General features: G+C 42.1%; 2 protein-coding genes across 3 annotated transcripts in view; both read right to left on the bottom strand.

Moving 5' to 3' along the window:
* Positions 1-43: 43 nt before the first annotated feature.
* On the bottom strand, positions 44-12,721 carry LOC123729547 (peroxisomal N(1)-acetyl-spermine/spermidine oxidase). Its single transcript, XM_045704431.2, has 4 exons — positions 12,548-12,721; positions 2,063-3,255; positions 1,381-1,570; positions 44-647 (listed from the first exon to the last, which is right to left on the bottom strand). Exons 1-4 carry the CDS (start codon positions 12,566-12,568, stop codon positions 504-506), a joined length of 1,548 nt encoding a protein of 515 aa, XP_045560387.1. The 5' UTR covers positions 12,569-12,721; the 3' UTR covers positions 44-503.
* Positions 12,722-13,635: 914 nt separating this feature from the next.
* LOC106581857 (sterol 26-hydroxylase, mitochondrial) overlaps positions 13,636-15,996 on the bottom strand; it is a 32,575-nt gene continuing 30,214 nt past the window's right edge. For both annotated transcript variants that reach the window (XR_014381993.1, XM_082966964.1), the window contains exon 9: positions 13,636-14,548. Coding sequence is in view for 1 of the 2 variants with exons in the window: in XM_082966964.1 (XP_082823090.1) it covers positions 14,453-14,548 (96 nt within the window). In the remaining variant the exon portion in view is untranslated. The remainder of the gene's footprint in view (positions 14,549-15,996) is intronic.

Raw genomic sequence — 15,996 nt, forward strand, 5'->3', positions numbered from 1 at the left:
GTTTGTGTTTTCAGTACCTTCAGCAAATCATAATGACTCATACTGATATGTGCATAAAATTTTAATGTGAAAACAAATGGCAGTGTGGTGTATCTAATTGGGATTCAATTAATATATTCATCACCCCAAAAAATTATTTGTGTAAAAAAAAAAAAAAAAGGTTGTCAATGAATTACTGCTACGGTTTCAATTTACATGAAAGAAGGAACAAAGGTCATTTCATTATGAGTATTCATTAGCATTCATTATTCATTATTAGTATGCTAACCAATCCCTAAAAGAAAGAACTAATACTGTGACATACAACTACAATTACAAAGCACTTCAACTTTAACACAATCGCATGATAGTGACCAAAGTCCACAGCTGAATCCATAGTGGCGACATTCATAGTGGCTAATGATTTCAAGCAGCTGCTTACTGAAAACAATTCATGGTAATTTCATCAGTATCAGTAACCTGTTGAGAAGCTAGAGGTCTTAGTTAATGAGGCGTTTTGTGTATCACTCGTTATAGGAATCGGGCTCACTATCGGCGTAAAGGTCAATGAGTCTTTGTGCTTCTCTGATGCCCGTCATGTAGGCCCCGTGAGTGGTGGTGTAGAAGTTAGCGTGGGTGGCCTCGCCAGCAAACAGCACCTGAAGAGGCTGAACATACAGAGACCAGAGTGGAGGTCAATTCAGGGAGTAATTTGAAATTCTATTCACGAATTGAAAAATCTTAATAGAAAACAATGGATAATTTCCATTTCATGAATATCATTTTAATTCACTGAATTAACTGACTAAATTGAAAACTGAATTGACCCCCAGGACTGACAGACACAAACACACAAACTTTGGTCCCTGAATATTATCTTTATCGTAAATCACATGTGTATATTATGCAATTCTACAACGCATCATTAAAAAAAAAAAGAGGTCACAGTCTACAAAGCACCACCAACTCGGTTGGTATTTGGTATATGATCTTGGCTTCAATTGCAGATACTGAGCGAAAATATCTGCTCCATAAAACCTGATTAAGGGTCAGCTTGCCGACCATAAAATTAACACTGACTGAGATCATTCTGAGTGATACCGCGGCTTAATTGATGCCGTCTCAAAGGCAAGTTAGCTAACTTAGAGACATATCGCTGGTTCATACACTTACAAACTTGACTGTGTGTGTACCAATATTAGCCATGTCAAACTACAATACATGCTTACTAACATGCTATTAGGAAGTAGGTATGTCAAAGATATTAGTTATTGCAATAATGAGCAGTTAGAAGCATATTACTAGAAGCTATCTTCATTTTAAAGTGTTGCCAACTGTACATGAAAGTTGTTGTCAGAATCATGTGCGCTCAGGAAGGGTTGTGAACATCATGTACTGTACCTTTGCCTGTGAGTATCCAGCCTCACAGGGCAAAGGAAGAGGGGCTGCCAGGGCTGTGTGTTCCCTCACAGCGTCCACTCCTGGAGGGGGGTACGTATAGGAACCACGGACAAAACGCTCACTCCCCCACTTGGACATCAGGACCTGGGCTGGCTCTGGTACTGACCAGCCAGTGAAGGACCTGAGCATTCTGTGAAAACACAAGCCTGATTGTTACTTATTCTGAACATGCAAACGCAGTTTGCCAAAATAATAGCTGACTAATAATGGGATTAAAACTGATGACTGTGTGTTTCTGATTTAATTCTTCATGCATGCACTCTCACACAGTTTTTTTGCTTGGTGAGAAATAGCTCATGCTTGAATGTTGCAAAATAGGTTGTTTAGAAATAAGAAGAGCTTTTTTTTTTTACAAACTCACTTTTGTCATCAAGCACAAAACAATAGCAAAATAAAAAGTCCTTCAATATTAGTGTGGTAAACCATTGTATGGTATTTAAGGGCATAAAAACCATGGAATCTGAGGCCATCTACAGACACCACCTTAAAGACAGGGTGAAAGGTTCAACATGAATGTCACATATCTCAGTGATGAGATATGATGGCCGCACCTCTCTCCCACACACCCAATGATTGAACCTTTGACCTGTGCACCTGATTGATAAGCAGACCTGATACACACCTTACACAGACCTCTCCCACTATCTTCTCATCCAGGCTCTCCATGTGTTGGGCCTCCCGGCCTGTGATCCAGCCGCAGAGGACTGTGGGATGGCGGGCCACCGTGTCAAAGCCACAGATCTTCTTATACCACATGTCTCTCCAGGCCCCACCCTCTGACTGAGAGTGCTGGTATACCTCCTCATCCTCGGGCCCCGCGTCCCACACCAGCTGGATCCCGGCACAGTCGTGGGGCCAGAACCTGTCCTCGAACCGCAGGTAAATCTTGTCCACCGTGCCAAAGCCCAGTCTCTCAATGGCATCGGCCTTGGACTTGGGGAGGGCTGGCTCAAACATGGCCACTGCATTCTCTTTCAGGAAGCCTAAAGGGACGGTCACGATGACGTGGTCTGCCATGAAGCACTGGCCCCCCTGGCACAGCACTCTGACTGGACAGGTGTGGTTCTTCTCCTCCTGCAGGGCCCAGTGGATGCTGTGTACCGGCCTGTCACACAGCACGGCTCCAGGCGGAAGGTTGTCCAAGAGGGTGTCTGCCAGGGCCTGATAACCTCCGGGGCCCAAAGAATTGAAGAAGCCCCCCTCCAAGGCCACATAGTGACCCAGCTGCGAGGCAGACACCTCATAGAGGGAGGAGCTGGCCTCATCCGTGCATTCGCTCCTCTTGCACCACTCGAATACCCTTGCGCCGTCCTCGGAGGCCGCCAGGGGTGACTGGGCGAACTCCTCGTCCAGGTAGCCCCCCAGGCTCTGACTGCTGTGCCTCGGCTCCAACTCTGATTCGAAGGCCCTGGAGGTGAGCCCGCTGAAAAAGGAACACACCTGCTCCACCTCGTCCACCGGAAGCTGTCGCCTGCTCTCCCGGAAGAAATAGTCCCTAGGGGTGACGGAGCCTGGCAGGCACATGATGCTGGCTGAGCCTCTTTCCTCCAGCAGCAGGCCCTGCTCCTGGGCTAGCAGGAAGAGAGGGTTGGCCTCCTGACCGTGGATCCAGTTGGCCCCCAGCTCAATTACATTCTGGCCAAAGGGTCTTGTGGTGTAGACCCGGCCTCCAGGCCTGCCCATAGCCTCCAGGACTTGGATGTGCTGAAAGCCAGCTTTCACCAGGGTGGAAGCTGCAGATAAGCCTGCTAGACCAGCACCAACCACCACCACTCTGGCAGCACTGTGTGGACTCATTCTGCAGTGAGCTGTCTCCTGAGGGAAGGAGGTGAGAAGGGTACAGTTTTTGCCCTGTCACCATAGAATTGCTTGGGACACATTCCTTCACCAAAAACTAAACTTTCCAATTGCATGCTGTATTTGTGCAGCTGTTTAACAACAAATAGACCATTTCAGTTGCTCAAAACTTTAGCCAAAAATGTAAGGGACAGAGGTTAAGTTGAGTCACTCCTTGTTTCTAGGAAACTATACACAAAATCAATCATGTGACCAAATATTTAAGAAGTCATCATGTTATGGAGTCTGTGAAGGAAGAAACCACATGGGGAAAAAAGATGGGAAATTTGCGTGCTATACTGTTAATAAAACAAATTTCCACCACCGTGGCTAATGCTACTTCCTGATGTTGTGGTGCGTGTTCATCCAGTGGTAAACAAGACTCACGAGGTGTGCAACATCCGGAAGTTGTCAGAAAATCTGAAAATGGTGGTGGGAAATTGTGTTTTATTAAGAGAGCACAAATATTTTCCCCATTTTTTTTAAACCGAAAAGCCATTAAGTCTAGTTAAGGAAGAAACCGAAGCAAGTTTTCTTCCCGGACAACCTTGTACGTGGCTTGATTCATGCGTCCTTCACAAAAGACAAATCTGTCCGATTCCAGCCTTGCTGAAGCACACCCAGATCATCACCGATCCTCCACCAAATTTCACAGTGGGTGCGAGACCTGGAGAGACCTACAAGCCACAGTGTCTCGCACCCACTGTGAAATTTGGTGGCGGAAGAAAACGTGCTTCCTTCTGCTGACAATGTTCCCCATCTCTGAGGATTGTTTTTTCCAGCAGGACAATGGTCCACGCCACACACTCTTCCTAAGTTAAAACACTACTATTGTGTTGTTTTAAAAATGAATATTAACTTATTTTCTTTGCATTATTCGAGGTCTGACATCACTGCATCTTTTTTGTTATTTTGACCAGTTGTCATTTTCTGCAAGTAAATGCTCTAAATGACAATATTTGGGATAAATGTTGTCAGTAGTTGTCATAGAATAAGTCGTACTCATCGTTGAAAATGTCATGCATGAGAGAGACGGACCAAGGCGCAGCGGAAGTGTGGACACTCATGTTTCTTTAATTAACAAAACAAGTAAAGTATCCACTGGAAAAACAAAAACAAAACCATGAACAGTACTCACAGGATGACAGTGCAGCAGGCTTAACCAAAAAAAGCAGTGCTCACAACAATTCCCCACAAATGACAAACACACCCTAATAAATGGGACTCTCAATCAAAGGCAAATAGACAACACCTGCCTTCAACTGAGAGTCCCAACCCCAATTAACCAAAACATAGAAACAGACACACTAGACTAAACATAGAATACACGAAAACCAAACAGTGCCCAAAAACCCCGGAATGCTTAAATCAAATGCCCCTTCAACAAACACACCACCCCGAACCACATAAAACGAATACCCTCTGCCACGTCCTGACCAAACTACAATACCAATTAACCTTATACTGGCCAGGACGTGACAGTAGTTTATAGAATAAAATGAAAATGTTCATTTTACCCAAACACATACCTATAAATAGTAAAACCAGAGAAACTGATAATTCTGCAGTGGTCACTTAATTATTTCCTGAGCTGTGTTCTTTTCATAGTCATGGTACGCTTTGTGTAAAATTGAAAGTAAAAAATCAAATGTAAAAAATAACTACATTTCAACATCAACAAAAAGTGGATTTTTATCCATCCTCCCCACATAAGAATATATAATTTTCATAGTCATGGCAAGCTTTGTCTAAGAGCTATTGAAGATTAAAATCCAGAAGAGAAAACAAACATTTCCATCCCCAAAAAATCTATTATAATTTTGTTTTCTGCCCTGCTAGAGCTGCCCCGGTTAACTGTTATTGTGAAGTGGAAACGTCTAGCAGTAACAACAGCTCAGCCGCGAAGTGGTAGGCCACACTGGCTCACAGAACGGGACCGCCAAGTGCTGAAGCGCGTAGCGCATCAAAATCGTCTGTCCACAGTTACAACACTCACTACTGAGGTCCAAACTGCGTCTGGAAGTGACATGAGCACAATAACTGTTCTTCGGGAGCTTCATGAAATGGGTTTCCACAGCCAAGCAACTGCAAACAAGCCTAAGATCACCATGTGCAATGCCAAGCGTCAGCTGGAGTGGTGTAAAGCTTGACGCCATTGGACTCGGGAGCAGTGGAAACGCGCTCTCTGGAGTGATGAATCACGCTTCACCATCTAGCAGACCGACGGACGATTCTGGGTTTGGCGGATGCCAGGAGAACGCTACCTGCACCAATGCATAGTGCCAACTATAACATTTGTTGAAGGAGAAATAATGGTCTGGGGCTGTTTTTAATGTTTTGGACTAGGCCCCTTAGTTCCAGTGAAGGGAAATTTTAACACTACAGCATACAATGACATTCTAGACGATCTTGTGCTTCAAACCTTGTGACAACAGTTTGGGGAAGTCCCTTTCCTGTTTCAGCATGACAATGCCCCCGTGCACAAAGCGAGGTCCATGCAGAAATGGTTTGTCGAGATCGGTGCGGAAGAACTTGACTGGCCTGCACAGAAACCTGACCTCAACCCAATCGAACACCTTTGGGATGAATTGGAACACAGACTGCGAACCAGGCCTAATAGGCCAACATCAGTTTCCGACCTCACTAATGCTCGTGGCTGAACTGAAGCAACTCCACGCAGCAATGTTCCAACATCTAACTGCATGTTAGGGACTGAAAGAAAACAGACAACCTGCGAGCTTTGCACATTCTTGGCATTCTCTCAACCAGCTTCACCTGGAATGCTTTTCCAACAGTCTTGAACGAGTTCCCACATATGCTGAGCAATTGTTGGCTGCTTTTCCTTCCCTCTGTGGTCCAACTCATCCCAAACCATCTCAATTGGGTTGAGGTCGGGGGATTGTGGAGGCCAGGTCATCTGATGCAGCACTCCATCACTCTCCTTTTTGGTCAAATAGCCCTTACACAGCCTGGAGGTGTGTTGGGTCATTGTCCTGTTGAAAAACAAATGATGGTCCCACTAAGCGCAAACCAGATGTGATGGCATATTGCTGCAGAATGCTGTGGTAGCCATGCTGGTTATGTGTGCCTTGAATTGTAAATAAATCACAGACAATGTCACCAGTAAAGCACCAACATACCTCCTCCTCCATGCTTCACGGTGGGAACCACACATGCGGAGATCATCCATTCACCTACTCTGCGTCTCACAAAGACACGGCGGTTGGAACCAAAAATCTCAAATTTGGACTCATCACACCAAAGGATAGATTTCCACCGGTATAATGTCCATTGCTTGTTTCTTGGCCCAAACAAGTCTCATCTTCTTATTGGTGTCCTTTAGTAATTTGTAGGAATTTGACCATGAAGGCCTGATTCACGCAGTCTCCTCTGAACAGTTGATGTTGAGATGTGTCTGTTACTTGAACACTCTGTGAAACATTTATTTGGGCTGCAATTTCTGGTAACTCTAATGAACTTATCCTCTGCAGCAGAGGTAACTCTGGATCTTCCTTTCCTGTGGCGGTCCTCATGAGAGCCAGTTTCATCATAGCGCTTGATAGTTTTTGCGACTGCACTTGAACAAACTTGCAAAGTTCTTGAAATATTATGGATTGACTGACCTTCATGTCTTGAAGTAATGATGGATTGTCGTTTCTCTTTGCTTATTTGAGCTGTTATTGCCATAATATTGACTTGGTATTTTACCAAATAGGGCTATCTTCTGTATAACCCTACCTTGTCATAACACAACTGATTGGCTCAAACGAATTAAGAAAGTAAGAAATTACACAAATTAACTTTTAACAGGGCACACCTGTTATGGAAGCTGGTTGAGAGAATGCCAAGAGTGTGCAAAGCTGTCATCAAGGCAAAGGGTGGCTCCTTTGAAGAATCTCAAACATAAAATATATTTTGATCTGTTTAACACTTGTTTGGCTACTACATGATTCCACATATGTGATTTTAGAGTTTTGATATCTTCACTATTATTCTACTATGTAGAAAAAAAGGAAAATTAAAGGAAAACAGTGGAATGAGTAGTGTGTCCAAACTTTTGACTGGTACTGTATTTTTCCTCGCATCTATGCGGAGCAATATTGGTAAGGGAGAACAGGAGTGACTGGAGAAATGGCAGAAAAGGAAATAAGGAAGAAAGTGGAGCATATTATTAATAAACATGGAGTGGAGGATAACACAGGCCTTCTAAAAGATCTAGTGAAGGAGAAGATAATGGACAAGAAAAAAAGGAAAGTAGTGGAAACGTTTATGAGGGATTATGGAATGAGGGATTTCACAGAACTTTTGGAAGAACTTTAGGAAATGGAGTAGGACGAGTGTGAAGATGAATTAGATGTGGTGGCAGGTGCAGTGATGACTGTTGAGAAGAAGTTGAGTGTAGAGGGAAGGAGTGTGACAAGGAAGGTTGGTTTCAAGTACAAAAAAAGGGATACGTGTTTCAGTAGCTCAGTGATGGGCCCTGATGAGAGTGTGGATGAAGTTCCTGCAATGAGGACCACCAAGGTCGGGCCTTGTCCGAGGAGGTAAAGGATGATTCTGGGCCAGTGCGAGTGATATTCGTGTAGAGAATGGATCCTTCTATTTTGGATGATCAATATGTGGTGGTAGGTTGGGTGGAGAAGAGGTTTGGTACTGTTGAGTTGGTGAAAGTAACTAGGAGTGGACTAGGGATGATTTGTTGTGTTTCTTCCGCCCAGAGGGAGCGGGTGCTCCGGATCACGCGATTAGAGACAATGTGACTTGCTTTGATCTCCAGAGCAGGGCACCTTTGAAAGGAGTGATAACGTGGGTAGCATTAAATGTTGAGGAAGATTAGTTGAAAGTGAAGATTCCCGGTGTCTGTGACGCTCGCCGTTTGGTTGGGTAGGTGACTTTCTAAATGTAATCCGTTAGTTACTAGTTACCTGTCCAAAATTGTAATCAGTTACGTAACTTTTGGATTATCCAAACTCAGTAACGTAATCTGATTACATTCAGTTACTTTTAGATGACTTTCCCCTTCAGAGGCATTAGAAGAAGATAAAAATGTATGTTACCAACTGAACGACATCTATTGCAGAATAAATCAATGTTCAAATTTACATAGCTGGCCATATATGGAGTACAATTTTACTTTATGGGTTGGTTATGTAAGCTGCTTTTAATCCATTACCTTCTACTACATATAATACGATTAAATTATAAATTACATCTTTACATTAAAAATCAAAGTCTATCAGAATGTTATGCCCCTTGATCTTCAAGAATAGGACTTGGAAATATGGAAGTATAGATTAGCCAAATTGCTTTACCTGAGCATAACCCAAAAACGAAGGACTTATTAGCCAGCCCTACTCTGTTGCTTATGATTTTGTTGTCATGGAGGACTAATTGTGCTCACTCGTTCGAGTTGAAAAAAATGCTGCGCTCATGGAATGTCATGCTTTGAGCACTACTGAAAAGTGCTATTTACATGTGAAAAATGAATGCCATGTGACGCATTTGCTATAGGCCTATTGTTTATCTTTCTGTTGGTGACACTTTGATATCTTGTTAATATGCAGCTGTTTCAAGGGCAAATCCAAATATGAAGCCCTGACCTCAATCCTATAGAAAATATGTGGACAGAACTGAAAAAGCATGTGCGAGCAAGGAGGCCTACACACCTGACTCAGTTACACCAGCTCTGTCAGGAGGAATGGGCCAAAATTTACCCAACTTATTGTGGGAAGCTTGTGGAAGGCTACCCGAAACATTTGACCCAAGTTAAACAATTTAAAGGCAATGCTACCAAATACCAATTGAGTTTATGTAAACTTCTGACCCACTGGGAATGTGATGAAAGAAATAAAAGCTGAAATAAATTCTCTCTACTATTATTCTGACATTTCACATTCTTAAAATAAAGTGGTGATCCTAACTGACCTAAGACATGGCATTTTTACTGGGATTAAATGTCAGGAATTATGAAAAACTGAGTTTAAATGTATTTGGCTAAAGTCTATGTAAACTTCCGACATCAACCGTATAAATACAGTGAGGGAAAAAAGTATTTGATCCCCTGCTGATTTTGTAAGTTTTCCCACTGACAAAGAAATGATCAGTCTATAATTTTAATGGTAGGTTTATTTGAACAGTGAGAGACAGAATAACAACAACAAAAAATCCAGAAAAACACATGTCAAAAATGTTCTAAATTGATTTGCATTTTAATGAGGGAAATAAGTATTTGACCCCTCTGCAAAACATGACTTAGTACTTGGTGGCAAAACCCTTGTTGGCAATCACAGAGGTCAGACGTTTCTTGTAGTTGGCCACCAGGTTTGCACACATCTCAGGAGGGATTTTGTCCCACTCCTCTTTGCAGATCTTCTCCAAGTCATTAAGGTTTCGAGGCTGACGTTTGGCAACTCGAACCTTCAGCTCCCTCCACAGATTTTCTACAGGATTAAGGTCTGGAGACTGGCTAGGCCACTTCACAATGCGCTTCTTCTTGAGCCACTCCTTTGTTGCCTTGGCCATGTGTTTTGGGTCGTTGTCATGCTGGTATACCTATCCACGACCCATTTTCAATAACCTGGCTGAGGGAAGGAGGTTCTCACCCAAGATTTGAAGGTACATGGCCCCGTCCATCGTCCCTTTGATGCGGTGAATTTGTCCTGTCCCCTTAGCAGAAAAACACCCCCAAAGCATAATGTTTCCACCTCCATGTTTGACGGTGGGGATGGTCTTCTTGGGGTCATAGGCAGCATTCCTCCTCCTCCAAACACGGCGAGTTGAGTTGATGCCAAAGAGCTCCATTTTGGTCTCATCTGACCACAACACTTTCACCCAGTTGTCCTCTGAATCATTCAAATGTTCATTGGCAAACTTCAGACAGGCATGTATATGTGCTTTCTTGAGCAGGGGGACCTTGCGGGCGCTGCAGGATTTCAGTCCTTCACGGCGTAGTGTGTTACCAATTGTTTTCTTGGTGACTATGGTCCCAGCTGCATTGAGATCATTGACAAAATCCTCACGTGTAGTTCTGGGCTGATTCCTCACCGTTCTCATGATCATTGAAACTCCACGAGGTGAGATCTTGCATGGAGCCCCAGGCCGAGGGAGATTGACAGTTCTTTTGTGTTTCTTCCATTTGCAAATAATCGCACCAACTGTTGTCACCTTCTCACCAAGCTGCTTGGCGATGGTCTTGTAGCCCATTCCAGCCTTGTGTAGGTCTACAATCTTGTCCCTGACATCCTTGGAGAGCTCTTTGGTCTTGGCCATGATGGAGAGTTTGGAATCTGATTGATTGATTGCTTCTGTGGACAGGTGTCTTTTATACAGGTAACAAGCTGAGATTAGGAGCACTCCCTTTAAGAGTGTGCTCCTAATCTCAGCTCGTTACCTGTATAAAAGACACCTGGGAGCCATAAACCTTTCTGATTGAGAGCGGGTCAAATACTTATTTCCATCATTAAAATGCAAATCAATTTATAACATTTTTGACATGCGTTTTTCTGGATTTATTTGTTGTTATTCTGTCTCTCACTGTTCAAATAAACCTACCATTAAAATTATAGACTGATCATTTCTTTGTCAGTGGGAAAACGTACAAAATCAGCAGGGGATCAAATACTTTTTTCCCTCACTGTATATGTATTAGTCCAAAAATGGATGTAGCAACTACAGATTGCCCCTTTAAGTCTATCAAAACTGCGGGTTTAAGCATGTTTCCATTAGGGCTATGGATGAATTTTTTTATAAGCATGAATTAGATTGAGCAAATTCACATTTAGATTTGTGAACAGCCATCCACAACAACCACAATCCGTAAGGCACAAATAGCTAAATGAGAGAGTAGCAGTGATTCACGTCAATTAGCTATGTAGATATCAATAATAAGTGATATCCGTATCGCATTTAGACTACACCACTGCTGTTGTCCTTACCTCCAAGCATTTATTGATTAATCTTTGGATGCCAACAGCAGTCGCAGCACTGGAAGACATAGCTTGGACTGTAGCCTACAAAAACCTATTCCTGATCTTTTCCAGCGATCCATCAAACATATTTGGTGTGTCATCATAGTGGTCTCTGACTTGTGGTCAGACACGCTCAGGTGGAACAAACTTAAAAACTTGCACCTTTTTTCAATGTTGATTTAAATGTCATTGAGAAAACATAGAAGTGTGAAAGCATTTTTAATACGTTACTCCCCAAGCCTGGTTGCGACAAAGATCCGGTGGAGAGAGTTGGGAAACTGAAAAGTTTTGCTGTAATCTTTGGCAGATAAGATTAAGGTAGGAAGTGAGAGTTATCCCGTGAAACACTTTGGTGTTTAATGGGTCAAATTTATGGGCATGTTGCAGCAGTAAGTAGGAGGGAGAGTCCTAGATGTGAGAAGTGTGCAAGAGGGCATGAGATGATGGAATGTGTAGTTTGGATGTTAGTTGTGGGGGTGCCCATGGGGCTAGAGATCGGAGGTGTCCGGTGAGAGAAAGGCAGGTTGAGGTTGCTACCGTCAGAGTAGTACAGATAGTGTCGTATGCGGAAGTGGTGAAGAGAGTGGTAGAGGAAGATGGGTACAGGGTGAGGGATCCTGAGAGGATTCCTGCGATTTGGCAGAGACTAATAGAGAGTGATGGGAAGAATACTGTATTTGCTTCAGTAAGGTAGGTTTCTTGGCATTCATAGCTATGGTTGTCAATTTTTTTTTTAAATCACAGAAAATAAAGGTTGTGTTGGCAGCAGCAGAGAAATACTTGGGATTGCGAAGTTTTACTGCATAACAGTTGCGGGGGGGTGTTGAGTGGTAGTGTTCTGTCCTCACAGACATTGGTCTGGAGTAGGATTAGATAGGTTAAATAGTGGAATGTGGTGGTGTGGTATAGAGGACTATTTTCCCTATGCTAAGTAGACTAGCTAAAGATGTAGTTTAAAATGTATTGGGCTGTAAGCAAAGGTTTCAGTCAAACAGGCTATATATTTAAGCAATAAGGCACGAAGGGGTGTGGTATATGGCCAATATACCACGGCTAAGGGCTGTTCTTATGCACGACGCAATGTGGAGTGCCTGGATACAGCCCTTAGCCGTGGTATATTGGCCATATACCACAACCCCGAGGTGCCTTATTGCTATTATAAACTGGTTACAAAGTAATTAGAGCAGTAAAAATACATGTTTTGTCATACCTGTGGCATACAGTCTGATATACTACGGCTGTCAGCGAATCAGCATTCAGGGCTTGAATCACCAAGTTTATAATTGAAAACAATTGCAGCCTACCTTTGTTGATTTCGATAGCATATAGCCTAGGCAGGCTGGGAAACTCAAGGACTCAGATTTCAAGAGAGAATGCTGTTATGTAGGAAGAACAAGACTAAAGTCTTTATAAACTGCTCGGATGTCTATACAACTCTCCTCACATTGTTGAGCTAACATAACTGGTAAGTGAAGATATGTATGGTGGCTCCCGTAGGACATTTTAAGTTGAGTAAAAAGGAACACACAACAATAATATACAAGGGCTACATAGCAACCATAACAAAAACAACTGTTTATATGGATTCTCATGACAATTAAAATTGGCATACGCTATGACCTGTGTGTGGATTGATGCCCTCTACTCTCTCACACAAATTTTGACTCCGTTGACAACGCCTCTCCATGTGGTTTCTGCTTTAAATCCTGGACTAAAATCTCACGCTGGGTAGGCTAGCCTTTGGACCCATACAGTTATAGCACAGTTAGAACAAGGAGGAGTTCTGTGAATGTCTTTGGTAGTCCTCTTTATAACGCATTATAAAACGCAAAATAACAAGTATCTTGCAGTGGGATCTTAAGAACACTCTGGGATTCTATTTTATTAATTTGTGCACGCCATAATTTGTACATTCATGCATATCCAGACCTCATTACAACATGTGTAGCTACAGCAGCTGTTTGACAGCATGATCTTCCTGGTGACTTATGCTACTGACATCTTCTGGACATTATTAGTACATTTTTTGCAACATTGCCAGGTACCAATGACTGATTTTATTACTGATAGGGAAATGGAAAGGGAAATGGAAAAGGAGATACCAAGTCAGCTGTACAACTGGATGCAATCAACTGAAATGTGTCTTCTGCATCATTTAACCCAACCCCTGTGAATCAGAGAGGTGAGGGGGGTGCCTTAAACAACATTGCCGCCCGGGGAGCAATGGGTTAATTGCCTTGCTCAGAGACAGAACGACTGATTTTTACCTTGTCGGCTTGGAGATTCGATCCAGCAACCTTTCATTATATGTGGTATTGGTGCACCTGTATGAAGTTGATGTAAAGTATGTTTGTTTTTTTACAGCAGGCCTACTCAAACACACAGACAAATATCAAGTTTACAACATCATTGTACTGAATTTATTTTACTTAAATATAGAACAGACTTTTCATAGAGAGAATATATATTTTTTAAATTTAAAATTAAAACAGAACAGTTTGGTCTAGATATAGCAATTTATATAGTAGCCTACATTTTAATGAGTCATTGTAAAGCATTTTCAGAATTCCCAACATAGAAGACAGCTGAACCCCAACTAAACCAGCTAGCACATAATGTTCTGAGAACCATATGTTTCTTAGGGCGTGGTTGGCCTATGGTTATTTTGCATACAACCTTCCCACAACTTTCTGATGATGGTGCAGGATAGTTTCTTGGTGTTGGAACATTCTCAGCACATTTAAGGAATTTGACCAAAAAAATTGTACACTGAACAAAAATATAAATATAACATTTAAAGTGTTAGTTTCAAGACCTGAAATAAAAGATCCTACACATTTTCCATATGCACAAAAAGTGTATTTCTCTCAAATTTTGAACACACATTTGTTTACATTCCTGTTAGTGAGCATTTCTCCTTTGCCAAGATAATCCATCCACCTGACAGGTGTGGCATATCAAGAATCTGATTAACAACAATCATTACACACGTGCAGCTTGTGCTGGGGACAATAAAAGGCCACTCTAAAATGTGCAGTTTTATCACACAACACAATGCCACAGATGTCTCAAGTTTTGAGAGAGCGTGCAATTGGCATGCTGACTGCAATGTCCACCAGAGCTGTTGCCAAAGAATTGAATGTTACTTTCTCTACCATAAGCCACCTCCAATGTCGTTTTAGAGATTTTTTTAGAATGTCCAACCAGCCTCACAAAACGCAGACCACGTGTAACCATGCCAGCTCAGGACCTCCAAATCCGTCTTCTTCACCTGCGGGATCGTCTGAGACCAGCCACCTGGACAGCTGATGAAATTGAGGAGTATTTCTGTCTGTAATAATGCCCTTTTGTGGGGGGTAAACTCATTCTGATTGGCTGCGCCTGGCTCCCAAATGGGTGGGCCTATGCCCTCCCAGGCCCACCCATGGCTGCGCCCCTGCCCAGTCAGTTGAAATTCATAGATTTGGACATAATGAATTAATTTCAATTGACTGATTTCATTATATGAACTGTAACTCAGTAGAATTGTAGAAATTGTTGCATGTTGCAATTATATTTTTGTTCAGTATATTTTATTGGCATTTCATTACTTTAATAAAACATTTCCTAAAAGTTCAAAGATGGTTACATTTAATTTCAATTGTGTTAATTTTCTAGGAATGTTCTCCAACTGGTTTGACATTGGGAATGTTCTCAAATAGTTTTGAGAATGTTTAAGAAACAACATTCTTCTGTGGGAATTTCAGTACTTCAGCATAACGTTTCCTACAGGTTTCCTCATGGTTCTATTTAAAGTCATCTTCTCAAATTGTTCCGAAAACGTTAAGAAAACTTTCCATAGAAACCACAAGAAAACTCTGTCAAGTTGGTTGTTGATCATTACTAGACAGCAATCTACAAGTCTTGCTATAGATTTTCAAGACGATTTAAGTCAAAACTGTAACTAGGCCACTCAAGAACATTCGATGCTGTCTTGGTAAGCAACTACAGTCTATATATTTGGCCTTTCCTGCTGAAAGGTCAATTTGTCTCCCAGTGTCTGTTGGAATGCAGACTGAAACAGGTTTTCCTCTAGGATTTTGCCTGTGGTAAGCTCTATTCCATTTATTCTTATCCTAAAAAAACGGCCTAGTCCTTGCTGATGACAAGCATACACAAAACATGAAGAAGCCACCACCATAAATATGAAGAGTGGTTCTCAGTGATGGGTTGGATTTGCCCTAAACATAACGCTTTGTATTCAGGACATAAAGTTAATTTATTTTCCTCATTTTTGGCAGTTTTACTTTAGTGCCTTATTGCATGTTTTGGAATATTTTATTTTGTTCAAGCTTTCTTTTCACTCTGTTGTTTAGGTTACTATGGTGGGGTAACTACAATGTTGTTGATCCATCTTAAATTTTCTCCGATCACAGCCATAAAACGAACTGATTTAAAGTCACCATGGGTTTCATGGTGACATTCCTGAGTGGTTTCCTTCCTCTCTGGCAACTGAGTTAGGAAGGACTCCTGTATCTTTGCAGTGACTGGGTGTATTGATACACCATCCAAAGTGTAATTAATAACTTCACCATGCTCAAAGGGATATTCAATGTCTGCTTTTCTTTTACCCATCTACCAAAAGGTGCCCTTCTTTGAGAGGCATTGGAAAACCTCCCTGGTCTTTATGGTTGAGTCTGTATTTAAAATTCACAGCGCGACTGAGGGATCTTACAGATAATCTTATGTGTGGGGTACAGAGATGGGATAGTCA

This window comes from Salmo salar, chromosome 21 (assembly GCF_965601325.2).
Source record: "Salmo salar chromosome 21, fSalSal1, whole genome shotgun sequence".
Classification (NCBI taxonomy): domain Eukaryota; kingdom Metazoa; phylum Chordata; class Actinopteri; order Salmoniformes; family Salmonidae; genus Salmo; species Salmo salar.

Excerpts from the sequence above, each read along its gene's own strand:
- LOC123729547 (XM_045704431.2), bottom strand. The coding sequence starts at position 12,568 with ATGCTATCGAAATCAACAAAG. Across the intron at positions 3,256-12,547 it reads TGCTATCGAAATCAACAAAG|GAGACAGCTCACTGCAGAAT; the intron begins GTAGGCTGCAAT and ends TCCTTCCCTCAG. Across the intron at positions 648-1,380 it reads CTGGATACTCACAGGCAAAG|CCTCTTCAGGTGCTGTTTGC; the intron begins GTACAGTACATG and ends CTGTATGTTCAG.